General features: G+C 39.4%; 1 protein-coding gene across 4 annotated transcripts in view; it reads right to left on the bottom strand.

Moving 5' to 3' along the window:
- PRR16 (proline rich 16) overlaps positions 1 to 11,430 on the bottom strand; it is a 264,562-nt gene extending 253,132 nt beyond the window's left edge. For 3 of the 4 annotated variants that reach the window (XR_014838639.1, XR_014838640.1, XM_085014406.1), the window contains exon 1: positions 11,083 to 11,430. Coding sequence is in view for 1 of the 4 variants with exons in the window: in XM_085014406.1 (XP_084870532.1) it covers positions 11,083 to 11,241 (159 nt within the window). In the remaining 3 variants the exon portion in view is untranslated. Of the gene's footprint in view, positions 1 to 10,298; positions 10,722 to 11,082 lie in introns of those variants that run through there. The other variant, XR_014838641.1, reaches the window with a different exon arrangement.
- Positions 11,431 to 13,557: the final 2,127 nt, after the last annotated feature.

Raw genomic sequence — 13,557 nt, 5'->3', positions numbered from 1 at the left:
GATAAATATCAAGAATCCAATTCCATCATTTACTCTCTATATTAATTAACCTCTCTGTCTCAGTTTCTCTGTGCATAGGACAAGTATAACAACCTCCAAGGGCTGACTGAGAAGATTAAGTGAATTAACTCAGAACAGCTCATGGTACATGTGAGCAATGAGTGGATTATTAGTCAAGTTCATGTTTATCAACATCACCCATCATCACCATCTTCCTTAACTTACACCATACCACACAGCAGTGACACCCTTCAAACCTCTCTTATCTCAACAGAAACGGAAGAAGCAGGAGAAACATAAGACAGTTTGATAGATGAGATGAAGGGCATGTCCTCCCCGTCAAGGTTGCCACTGACCTCACTTAGGAACTGACAAGGGCAAGAAGAGATGCCACTCAGCCTTGGCCCATCATCCCATCTGAGATTCCCTTCTTTTTCCTAAATCTTAAAATACACATATATGCATGCATGCCCTGAAATATTTCAGTTTAATTTTTATTTGATTGTGAAAAACAGATAATCAGAGGAAGTGGCCAGTGGAAGTGAGAGGGTGTATTTTAAAAGTAGGTTCAGTTGAGCTAAAAAGAAAAGAATCAGGAGTTCCCGTCGTGGCGCAGTGGTTAACAAATCCGACTAGGAACCATGAGGTCGCGGGTTCGGTCCCTGCCCTTGCTCAGTGGGTTAACGAGCTGTGGTGTAGGTTGCAGACGCGGCTCGGATCCCGCGTTGCTGTGGCTCTGGCGTAGGCCGGTAGCTACAGCTCCGATTCAACCCCTAGCCTGGGAACCTCTATATGCCGCGGAAGCGGCCCAAGAGATAGCAACAACAACAACAACAAACAACAACAACAAAAGACAAAAAAAAAAAAAAAAAAAAAAAAGAAAAGAATCAACTACTGTAAGAAAGATAATGTGATAAAAAGAATATGTGTATATATATATATATATATATATATATGTATGTGTGACTGGGTCACTTTGCGGTACAGTAGAAAATTGACAGAACACTGTAAACCTTGGCTAATGGAAACAATAAAAATCATTATTAAAAAACATAAAAAAATACAGATAATGATTTTTTAAAAAAGATAAGAATACAAGATATGAAAAGAACATAAAGTTTCAATGCTTGATTCAGAAACACCAAATAAAAGTTTAAATAAAAAGGGAGGTGAAGAAGGCACTGTTAAGTAACATGGAATAAGAGGGCAGAGTTAGAGCAGCAGTTCTCAACCGGGGGGAACCTCTGCCTTTCCCAGGGCACATGTGGCAATGTCTAGAAACATTCTTAGTTATCACACTGACAATTTTAGTTGCTACTGGCATCCAGTTAGTACATGCTATCCTACAATGTATGGGACAGCCATAAACGAGATGAAAAGGAAGAGACTGAAGTAGATTAGAACTGGTCACTTTTCCCCTCAAAACTGCAAAGTTCTCATTTTCCTCTGAGTAATAGTTAAAATTCCTAGACATGTCCTCTCACACAGTCTATACTACCTTATTAGAGTTCCCCACTAGAGTTAGTATTTACCCTACTACTGGTGACTTTCTTCAAGGGCAGGTCCTTGGAGTTCCTATAGTGGTTCAGTGAGTTAGGAATTGACTAGTATCCATGAGGATTCAGGTTCAATCCCTGTCTTCTCACAGTGGGTTAAGGATCTGGCATTGCCGTGACCTGTGGTATAAGTTGCAGATGCGGCTAGAATCTGGCATGGCTGTGGCTGTGGTGCAGGCCATCAGCTGCAGCTCCAATTTGACCCCTAGCCTGTGAACTTGCATATGCTGCAGGTGCGGCCCAAAAAAAAAAGAAAAAGAAATAATAAACAGGGCAGGTCCTTAATGCTTATTCATGGTGGTATCCTGTATGCTCTTCTACACCGTGTCTTATACGTAGCAAGAATTCAATAAATCTTTCTTCATTCATGAATGTCACAGAAAAATAATAAAGAAAACTGCTGTTCTGGGGCTAGTTTTAAGAAAATACACTTAATTTACAGTAAGCCCTGGACACATTTTATCCTTCCAGGCAGTGATATTCTCTTATCACACATCTTAAAAAACAACAAAACGTAAGAGTTAACCTTTAGACCTGGGTGCTTTCTATGGTTTCAGGAGATCAGTAAAAGATATATACATACTCCTATCCCACTTTGAGATTAACATCCACCAGAATCCTTCTAAGGGAAATAAATGGCTGATAAATTGCCCATTTGCTTCCTAGAATAAAGGCCAACGGTTTATAGCCATCAGTACTTCTCTTTTGCTTTTGTGTAGGGCCAGGGCTTATGAAAATGGAAAATCATGGAGATGGGTCTCAAATAAAATGAAACTTTTTAAAGGCAATCAAACACTTTTTTTGTCTCTTCATCTAAATTATTCTCACCCACTCAAGATTCCCTGAACATCTGCAAAAAGCTATGTTTTTATGAGCTTTTTTCCAGGAGAAATATTTACAATTTTGTCATGCTTCCAAAGTGCTCCATGATATAGGGGAAGGATGAAAAACACCTACCTCTAGAAAACAACTAATTTGACTGACTTTATATATATACACACACATTTTTTTAACCTGGCATTTTTCTGTCACATGAACACAGTTTAAAATCTTAGGATAAGATCTGCTATTATGAAAAAGGCCAACAAACACCAATAAATCTGTAAGCTTTAGAATAGTACTAGAGGAGAAAATTATTAGAAAGCATCAAATTTCCTTTCTCTGGACAAGTATGGTACATGCTACCTGTAGCTGAAAATCTATTTATAATGGGTCAAGCACCATAATGACTGACCCACTGGGCACAGGTATATAATTTGACTCGCTTCAATTATTCTACAAGTAAACATTTATCTCCAACACCAACAGGAAGTAACATTTGCAAAGCAGAAGGAGGGAAAACAAAGAACATAAATATAAGTTCTAACAATGTTGTTTCTTACCTAAAGTGAGGTCTGGAAACTTGGAATCCTCATGCTCGTCCATTCTCAAACATACAAAGAGCTTAGTCCACATAAGGCAACATCTGTCTTGAGTTTACAGGTTATCTTGTGAGTCTACTTTGATGTGGACATTACCTAGGTAAGCCTATGTTCTCATTTCAGCTGACTGTTATTTTCTGGCTCTGGTTTGGAGCTGAAGTAGCCATTGACTTTGCTTTTCCAGGTCCTAATCTTCAAGAAGTTCTTCCTAATGAATCAACTTCCAATACAATTAAAACATTTCTATCCATATTATACTGGAAAGGAAAAACAAGTAGATTTTGAGAAAAAGATTATTTGTTGTTTCCCTTACAAGTGAGGGAAAGAGGAGGTATCTTGCAATAGGTAGTGCTAAAATTACCATACCAAAATCTACCTATAAATATATGTATGACATTGTTAGCCACCTCAATAATTTTGGGCCTGGTAAATAATTCAGCAAGTTTCTCTATTCACCTGTCACAGCAGAAAGCAAAACAACTGTCAAACCCCAAACATCTCAGAACATTTAAGGACAGTACCTCCCTTTTAAAGTAATTTGCTAATAACATAAAAGAATAAGTTTCCCAAATTCCTTTAAATTCATTTGAAACAGCTGTAGAGAATGCTAGATCTCAGTAAATACCCATATTATTTGTCCCCTTATTTTCCGCATCATGATATAAAAAAGTAATGGCATATTTTTATTAACATTTGTGCTGAAGAATAAATAAGTCAAAAGTATTTCACTGCAGTACTCATCTATTTGGAAGATGAAAACTGCACTGTCTAATTAATTCACTACTGATTCTGCCTCCATACTGACCCCCCAAATTGAGTAAAACTACAAAAACAATGAATATTAAGACCCAAAAATAATATACTCACAATAAGACTTAAAACTTCTATTAGCTTCACCGGAAATTTAAGAAACAAAGTACACACATATATAGATGCTGGGAGTAAAAATCTATGAAAAACTTCCTGGAAAACAGTTTGACAAGTGGATTGAAACTTTAAACTTTCACACCCTGGATTTCTCAGAAAATAGGGAAAAAATAGGAAGATCCACAGAGTTTAGAGGATAAATGCCTGGGCTCTAGCACTAAAATGCCTAGCACTGAAGCCTCCACTTACAAGTCAAGGGACTTTACATCTCTGGCCTCTGTTTTCTTTTCTGTAACATGGAGTGAGAATAGTACCTTCCTCATGTGTCTGTTTTGCGAATTAGAAAACCAAATATTAAGAAATATACCTAGAAGAGTATCAAGCAGACAGTAAAATCTGTCTTAGCAATTTTTATTGTCAAAGTTTTTTTTTTAGTGATATTTAACAACCGCAAAAATTTGTTAATAAATAGAATGTCTAACATTAGCGAAACTATAAAGTAACATAGTAGATCTATAATGGTTATGGTCTAGTACTATTCCGGAAAGCAGAAAGCATCATTGTATATAATTTCCTAATTTTACATAACTTCATGTATGTTAAAAATATGTGTACAACCCTCCTATACTAATGGCTGGAATGTAAACTGGTACCACCACTATGGAGAACAGTATGGAGGCTCTTCAGAAAAGGAATATAGATCATATGATCCAGCAATCTCACTCGTGGGGGCATATACCCAGAGAAAACTACAATTATTAGTTTTATAATTACAAAACTATGAACATACAGGTACCCTTTCAAAGGATACATGTACCCGTATCTTCATGGCAGCACTGTTCACAATAGATAAGAAATGAAAACATAAATGTCCATCAACAGATGAATGGATTAAAAAGATGTGGCACATATGTACAATGGAATACTACCCAGCCATTAAAAAGAACCAAACAATGCCATTTGCAGCAACATGGATGGACCCTGAAATGATCATACTAAGTAAAATCAGTCAGAAAGACTAATACCATATGCTATCACTTATATGTGGAATCTAAAATATGGTACAAATGAATAGAAACAGATTCATAGACATAGAGAACAGACGTGTGGTTGCCAAGGGGGTGTGGGAGAGGAAGGGGAGGGGAGGGGAGGGGAGGGGGAGGGATGGACCTAGAGTTTGGGGTTAGTAGAAGGAAGATAATATAAGAGAGAGAAAGTGTGTGTGTGTGCACAACATGATAAATCAAATATACTTTAAAGAGTTTATTTTAAAGAAAGAAAGGATGAATAGGTGGAGCATAGAGGAATTTTAGAGCAGTGAAAATACTCTAGGACACCATAAAGATAAATACATGTCACTATATATTTGTCCACACTGACAAAATGTACAACACGAAGTGTGAGCTCTAGTGTAAACTATGGACACTGGATGGTAAAGATGTGTCAGTATTGATTCATCAATTATACCAAAAGTACAACTCTGGTGGGGGATGTTGATAATGGGAGTTGCTACACTTATGTGGGGTGAGGAGGTAAATGGGAATCTATGTACCTCCCCCTCAATTTTGCTAAAACATAAAAATGCTCCAAAAAATAAAATCTTAATAAAATACCAAGTAAATTTAACTTTTAATGGAAAAAGTTACCCTTCATTGTTTACTTTTTTTATTTTTTACTTTTATTTTCAGTTCAATGTCAGTTATGCACATTTCAATCAGAACTGAGTTAGCAGACTATTGGAATTTCTCTCCTATTTTCAAAAATTATCCATGCTATTTTTCATGAACTAATTCTATAAAAGTTCTTTAGTTTAATTTTTTGGGAAAGTACGTTTTACTCAGACTTACATTTCTACATATTATCTTGTATTTTGATTTAATTACCTGAGATCCTCAGAGCAGTAAGGGTGGAAAAAACATAATCCCAGTAATAATGAAACTATTACATAGATTTTATTATCTATTACTTCACTACTGCCTGAAGCACACTGTCTATTTATTACTTTAAGTCTGCTTGAATTTCTTATCGGCTAAATTCTCTGAGTCTTGTAATGCATTAGAAATAGAGAGACAGTTAAGGATGGTTATTTGCTATTTTTATTTTCTCAGAAACAGGCTGCTCTTTTAGTAACATGTTAAGCCATCACGCTTAAGGAAAGAAAAATTAAAAAGCTGTTTAGCATTTGGTAAATACACTTCAGTTTGAGAAGGTAGACCACTGTATAGAGCAGAGAAAATACTGTTATTACTACAATTGAATCAACTGTGAAATCTCATTCATTCACCACTTTAGAACTTGGAAAATACTCCAGAGATTATTTTCTGTAATTTGTTCAGGTAATGACTTTTATATGCATGGATTCATTAACCAATGCATACCTGGTAGGATTTCCTAGAGAATTAAACTATAGCACTTCCAGTGACTAAGCCATCAAAAAAGAGAAAAAATATTTAAAAACAAAAATATTTTGCAGATAATTGTTAATTATGTTAATTCTGTTTTCATCAGTCTCCAAATGGATTATTTCCTGAGTTTTGAAACTTTTCAAAATAAACTGACTTTATTTCTGTTTATTAGATTATAAGGAAAATCAGGAGTGCTTTCCAACCCGTAGCCACAAAGTTGACAAGAGCGTCCCACTCACAGAGTTCAATCACTGAGTGATTCCAGGGCAGACAGAACAACTCATCTTAACTTGTTTATCCATAACAGTCATTTCTATTCACATGACTTAGCAAAAAAATAAAATATATATATATCTCATATAATAGTCTAGTTACTTAAAATCATATAATGAAACAGTACACAGTTACAATCAGTATAAACTAAAAGAGAATCTAGCTCTAGCAGCAATGATTTTGTTTCCAAGTAAAAGGCTATTTATTACACATACAAATCTCTCCCTAATCAAGATTCATGATCCCATATTAACACCAACATTTCATGCAAAACAGTTTACCAGTAAGGTCCTCATGAAAGAGCAGGCAAATTCATACACGGCTATGTCAGATTATTTGAGAACTATTTTTTAAAAAGCAATAGTACTTTTTTTCTACATTTCTACATAAAAAATGATCACCTTATACCTCATAATCCAGAAATGGTTAATTTTACCCCTACATCTCTAGAGTTTCACAAATTTTAAAAATGTTTTTTCAGGGTGTAGACAAAGCCAACATGGATTAATCTTGTACTGCAATGCTATTTCCTCTTAATTTCTTCTCTTTTCTGCCTTCTCAAATCTTTTTTCTTTTTTCTGGACATACCCACAGCATAGTGAAGTTCCTGGGTCAAGGACTGAATGCAAGTCACAGCAGTAACCAGAGCCACAGCAGTGACAATGCCAGATCCTTAACCTGATAATGCACTAGAGAACTCTCACCTCTTCAAATCTTAGCCACACCTCAAAATCTGAATTTTTTTTCCTTTTTGGCCTTTCATTCTCCCTAAGGAGTTCATGAAAATGTCCAATATTTAGTTGTAACACTATAATATGTGATCTCCTCTAAATGGCATTGATCCGTTTGCGTTAACCATAACAATATGAATAAATCATAAGTTTAAAAAATCATATTTCACCATCTTTTTTGAGTTCCTATTCCTCTTTTCACAAAAGGCTTACCATACTACAAAGTAAATAGCAAGTACTGGTTTACAAATCTACATACACTCATTTTTATTTGCCATTCTATTTTCTTTCCCTAAGCCTATTAGATCACAGTGAGAGTAGCCACTAAAAGCAGTAATGCCTTTTTACTCTATTGATATTCAAAGACAGGGATAAATGTATCCCAAAGTATTCTTTAAGCCCACTGAGACCAGAAACTCCATATTATTCATTTGGGTAGAAATAAAAAGAGAATATAGTATTTGGCACATAATAGATGCTAAATAAATATGCTGAATTATACTTAAGGCTTTTCTAGTATAGTACAAAAACCAAATATATTTCTGAAAAGTCAAGTTATTTGAGGTTTTACTAAATTCTCAGGGCAGAATAAGACTTTCTAGAAGTCCCATTCCTTTTCTTCCAATATACAATCTAACTTAAATGATTAAGCTATAATAAGGTAATCATTAAAAATACAAACAATAATAATGGGGTTTTGTTACTAATTGTTAAAGTGTTCCAAGCAACTACTATTTTCAAATCTATGCCACTACTTACATTTTCAGATGACTAAAGCCTAGAAAATTTCTAAAAAGAAAATCAATTTCAAAATAACCTCAAACAAAAGTCCAGTATTATTGGTACGGAGATTTTGAAAAAATAAAGGACAAAATATTCAAAAAAAAAAGAATACTGCCTTTTAGTTAGAATGAAAAATGCAGGAAAAAACAAATACTACATGGTGAATGATACAGTGATCCAGTCATAATCACCTTATTTCTAATTTCCGTTCCAAGTTTAATAAGAGCTATCCACTATTTCATATCAAAATATACTATGGCCTAAAAGCACTGTGCTGCCCATAAAGGAATTAGAATTCTAAATCTAATACAATATAATACCTTATATTTAATATATACCAATGATACGATGCCAGCATAATAAATGTAACAATTGATGAATAGTGACATTTCTATTTACAAGTCATAGGTATAGAGACAAACAGGTTTGCAGTTTACAAACTTTTCAGTTACTCCTCCATTCAAAACTACGTCAAAGACATGTCCAGTCACACGTGCAGTATTATCTTAAAAAGATAAATGCTAGACAACTGCAAAATGTCATAGGTTAAATATGCCCTATAAATACTTTGTTCTCAAAATAACTATCTTTCCTATCATATAAATTCAGGCATAGTATATATAACTCCATGTGCAAACCTAGTATCATGATATCCTTCTCACGAAAGTAATTAACTATCACATCACATCATTTACCATTCATAAATTTCACTCTCAGGGGTTAAACTGTTAGCCAAACAGGCCCTGGCACCCTATCAAAGCTTCCAAAGCATCAAATTAAAATTTTATCTTAGCTTTGTCTAGAAGACAGACTCTTTCATTTACTTGGTTGTATATTATCTATGCTTTTTTTTTTCCTTTTGTAAACTACCTGAGTTCCCCCACACCCCCCAAAAAAATCCTCAAGTAAGTGAAAGAGTGAAAAGGAGAGAGATCCACAGACTCTCCGATTTACTTCTTTGTGATTCTAACCACAAGCTAGAGTGAGGTTAAATGTTTCACTATAGATCTACCTGGTCTCCAAACATCAACAGAAAAATGATGCAAAGCGGAGCTGTGCAGTTTCTTATCATTTATTCTGTCTAAAACAGGGAGTGGAGTGACACATCATAACATAAGTGGTATGTGCCCAAAGACACAGAATTTTGACTGAGTACCTTTCTTCTGTAATCTCAGCTTCCTTGCTAAAACAGTAAATATGTTTCTGGGCTGAGACAGGTTTCCCACATCCCCCATCTTAAAAACCTCAACAACTGTTAAGCACAATTCTGCCAAAAGGAACTTGCCCAAATTTGTTCGCTTTTTTTTTTTTAACGCCATTATGTTTCAGATGAAAATACAGCCTACCAAAGACGTAAAATAAAAGGATAACAAAGAAACAAACAGCATCTTTAGACTTGATTTTCAATGCATAACCTCGCCATCTGTCAACCAGTTGTAAAGCAATGATCCTAAATAAACTCCGAAACACGAATAAGTTTCCTCCTCACATCTAACATCTGCATGGATCTCTGCTCTCAGGACCTCCGTAGTAATTATGTTCTGTCTGTGGAACAACCTACAAGAATAGCATTTGCCACTGGCAAACTGAACCTTGCCGATGAATGGTCCATTTTAACAGACTTGCATTTGGTAACAAACGCGGAGTTGAGTTCACAGAGGTATTGGGGAGAAGGCGAGAAAGAGGGAGCTTCTTTTCTCACATCGGGATTGGAAACTGGATAGAGGAGCTTAATCTCCAGACAATCAAACCACCCTCAATCCTCTCCCACTTGGCCTCCGAAACAGGATTACAATTTTGGACCTCGATACGCCCCACCTCTTCCCTTCCCATAGCAGCCACCACCTTCGAAGTTACACTGTTAGCTCTCAGACAACTGGGGCGCGGACTCGCTGAGCTGACCGAGAACCAGGAACCACACCGGGCACTCATTCAGTAGTGGAACACTGAGCTGGGACTCTACCACCAGCTCTGAGACACCACCGGCAGGTTCGCGGAAGACCCCACCCCTCCCAACTCTGCCCTTGCCTCCGCCTGGAGCTGCAGCCTGAGTTATGCATCCTCAGCCTCGACATTGGCTCTGCTTCTTTCTATACGGATCAAGGCTGGTGAGGGCAGGGGGGCAGAGTGGACTGAGGATGGCGAGGGGGGAGCGGAAAAGAAGCAAAACAGTCCTGGTTCCCAAAAGCCAGGACGTAAGTGGCAAGACACCGATGCAGGCACACTACACACACACACACACACACACACACACGCACTCACCAAAGCGCCCTGCGCCCCAGGTTCCATGCCAACTGGCAACAAGACAGGAGGATGGAAGGAGGTGAGGTGGCGGGAAGGCCCGTTACAGAGAGCGACAATCCGAGGAGAGCAAGGGACGTCTGAGGAACTGCAAAAGTGAGAAAGTCCCAGACCCCTTCCACAGCCCCAAGTCTGGGCTCTCCTGCCAGCAGCCCCGAGTCGCCTTTTCTCCAGCAGGGCTGGGGAAGCCGAGAGAGAGAGGAGCTGGAGCCGAGCTTCTCCCAGGCCGTCCTCCCGGGCCTGGCCCGGGGCCCGGAACCCTGCCCCACTTCAGCCCCGGCTTGGGGAGGCTGCCAGGCAAGGAGCGACTTGCCAAAGGACTCCAGGGGAGCAGGAGGGCAAGAGAGGCGCATCTTGCACACTCTCTGTCCGGCTGCTGCTTTCTTTCTCTGTCGACACACCCCCGGTTAAGCCCTTTCCCCAGGCACACACACACACACACACACACACACACGCAGCTAAAGAGACAGGCGGGTTCACCCCTCCCACCACCTCAAGTCTATCGATTAAAACACTAGTTGATTTCTTCCTGATTTAAAAAAAAAAAAAAAAAAAAAAAAAAAGTGCAACAACTCTTCAGAGTCGCCCAAGCAAAGAAAAGTCCGTCTGCAGGGATCCTTCTATAGTTTCCTAGGAGTTAGGAAATCTGGCTGTTGCCAGTGAAAACGGGACCGGGAACGCCGAGGGGTGGGGGTGGAGGGAGGTGAGAGGCGACGAACTCCTTCCCCACCCCTGAGACTCTCACCTCCTTAAGTTCCTTGGCCACGTCCTTCAGGTCGCCCAGGACTAATTCCAGATCCTCCACGATGATCTTGATTTGTTCCTTCACCTTGGTCTTGGAGGCTGCCGGCGGTCCCTCGGCTGGAGAGGACGAGGCGGGGGTCCCTTTGGACTTGGCTGACATTCTTTGGGGGCAAGCGAGGCAGGTCAGCACAGGCGGGCGAGCGGAGGCTGCTGCGCGCCCCGGTCCCTGGCGCCGCTGCGGCCGCTGCCGCCCCAATCCCCCCACATCTTGGACGCTCTTCGGGCAGCGGAGGGTGGCTGCGCTCGGCGCTGGGCCGGGCGGCCGCACTGTGGTGCTGCCATCAACTCCCCAAGACGCGGCGTTCGGCGCGGGGCTGCAGACGGGCGAACAGCGCGCCTGCGCCTCCTCCCGCCGCTCTCGCGCGCACACACGCACTCGCTCCCCGCCCGCGGAGAGGGGCGCGGGACCGCCTTTACCAGGGCTGTCAGCAGCAGTCTCGGCGGCATGTGCCTCCGGAATCTCTCCCAGAACACCTGGGCATCAAGGAGCTGGGAGACAAATTCGTGTCCTGCCCACCCCCTCGTCTAGATCCTGAAATGCCCTCATTGCAACCTGCTGGAGGTCTTCTCACATCTAGCTTGGATTCCTTCCGCTTCCCCCTCCCAGCAGAGACCTGGATCCCCACCAGCTTCCTAATCATAAGCAGTAGGATCAGATTAGGGTTGTTAAAGCGACCCTAAATTTTTATCCAGGACCAAAGTATGTCGTGAAGGCCTCCAGGTGTTCTCCTACTCACCTAGGAGTTAAACGCAGGTGTTCTTAACTTGTGCAGGAAAAAAAGAAAAAAAAAAAAAGTGGATTAAAAGCGACCCCTCACCCCCTGGAGTCATATCTAACCAATGTTCTTGAAAGAGGTATCTTAAGCAATCCTGCTGATTCCACAAAGCTAATACCGGATTTATTAATTGGAAGTCCTCACACCAAAAATCCCCTGGGAGGCTGTCTGAGTCATCTTGGCTGCACTTAACTGGGACAGCTTTTTTTTTTTTTTTTTTTTTTTTCCTAGCTGTCCTTCCTCTTTTCATGACCTATGCTGATGTCTGTTTTGGGTACTGGGGGAGATACATTGGATCTCCTCCTGTGAGAGCTGAGTAAAAAGAGTTTGTTTCCAACGTTTTTTTTTTTTTTTGCATCCATTTCAAGTCTTTTGCTGCTAAACAGGAAAAAACTTTCTGACCTTTCTGTCAAAATGACCAAGGGAGGGAAGTTAATAGGAAGCTTTCCGTGGTTTAATTCTCAATAGGTGGCTACGATTCTCATTAGTTAAAGGTTTAATTTTCTTAGTAGCAAATCCATGGGTTATTAGCTACTGACCTGGCAAGCTGGATCTATGTTTTTTCTTTCGGTGCACCCTACTCAAGATCATTATTTTAATAAGCTTCCCATTTGGTCATGCCTTAGCAGGGCTCTCTGCTTCTTGCTTCTCACACCCCAGGTTCCAACATGAAGAAAGTCTTGGCAGTTCTCCTCTTCCTAGTTCCTTAAAGCCCGCATATTCACTTTCTTCATCCTGAATAATTCACCTTGATAAAATCCTTGAAATTCATATTTGAAATATGGATGAAGAAAGAGAAAACAGAAGAAAAACAGCAGTTTAGAACTGGTGTCAAAACAACAGCAACGAAAAATTAGAGGAAAAAGAAAAAAAGGTAGAAAGCAGAGGCTGCTGGAGGAGAATTAAAATAAGAATAAAGGAACCAGTATGCACTAAGCAAATTGAAAAGAGATGAAATCATTAGAAGTATTAAATAAGTAATGTACTTGATTTCTCTAAGGTAGAGGGAATATACATATATTTTAATTCCCCTTGTCTCTGCAGGTTCCTCTCTATTTTATAAAGATGTAAAAGAGAGTTCCCCTTGTGGCTCAGCAGGTTAAAAACACTACTTGGATCCATGAGGATGCTGGTTCGATCCTGCCTCACTCACTGGGCTAAGGATCCAGTGTTGCCATGAACTGTGCTGTAGGTATCAGACGCAGCTCAGGTCCCAAGTTGCTGTGGCTATGATGTAGGTCAACAGCTGCAGCCCGGATTAGACTCCTAGCCTGGAAACTTCCCTATGCTACAGGCGTGGCCCTAAAAGGACAGAATATCAAAATAAAAAAATAAAAAATAAGATGTAAAGATAAAGACAATATAATAAGACTTACAAACTCTCCCCCACTGAAAATTCCTCACATTTAATTATACTCTTATTTCATCTCTGAATAAAGGTAAGTGTTGAGAAGTGGAAGGAGAGGATGTGAAAGAAAAAAAAAAAGTACTGCTCCACTATATTTGAGTTTTTGAGTCTCAGTAGTAGGCAAGTGATTGGAGAAGGCTCAAAAACTCAAAAGTATAATGATTTTAGGCAAGAATATTAGAAAAGAGGAAAAGTGATGTTTTTCTTCCAATGATAAAAGACTCCTCTTACA

This window comes from Sus scrofa, chromosome 2 (assembly GCF_054392235.1).
Source record: "Sus scrofa isolate SSC_HxYL_T2T_F1_AM1 chromosome 2, Sscrofa_HxYL_maternal_Yorkshire_Landrace_v2.0, whole genome shotgun sequence".
Taxonomy (NCBI): domain Eukaryota; kingdom Metazoa; phylum Chordata; class Mammalia; order Artiodactyla; family Suidae; genus Sus; species Sus scrofa.
The sequence above is the reverse complement of the archived record's forward strand: the minus strand, read 5'-3'. Positions and strand labels throughout refer to the sequence as shown.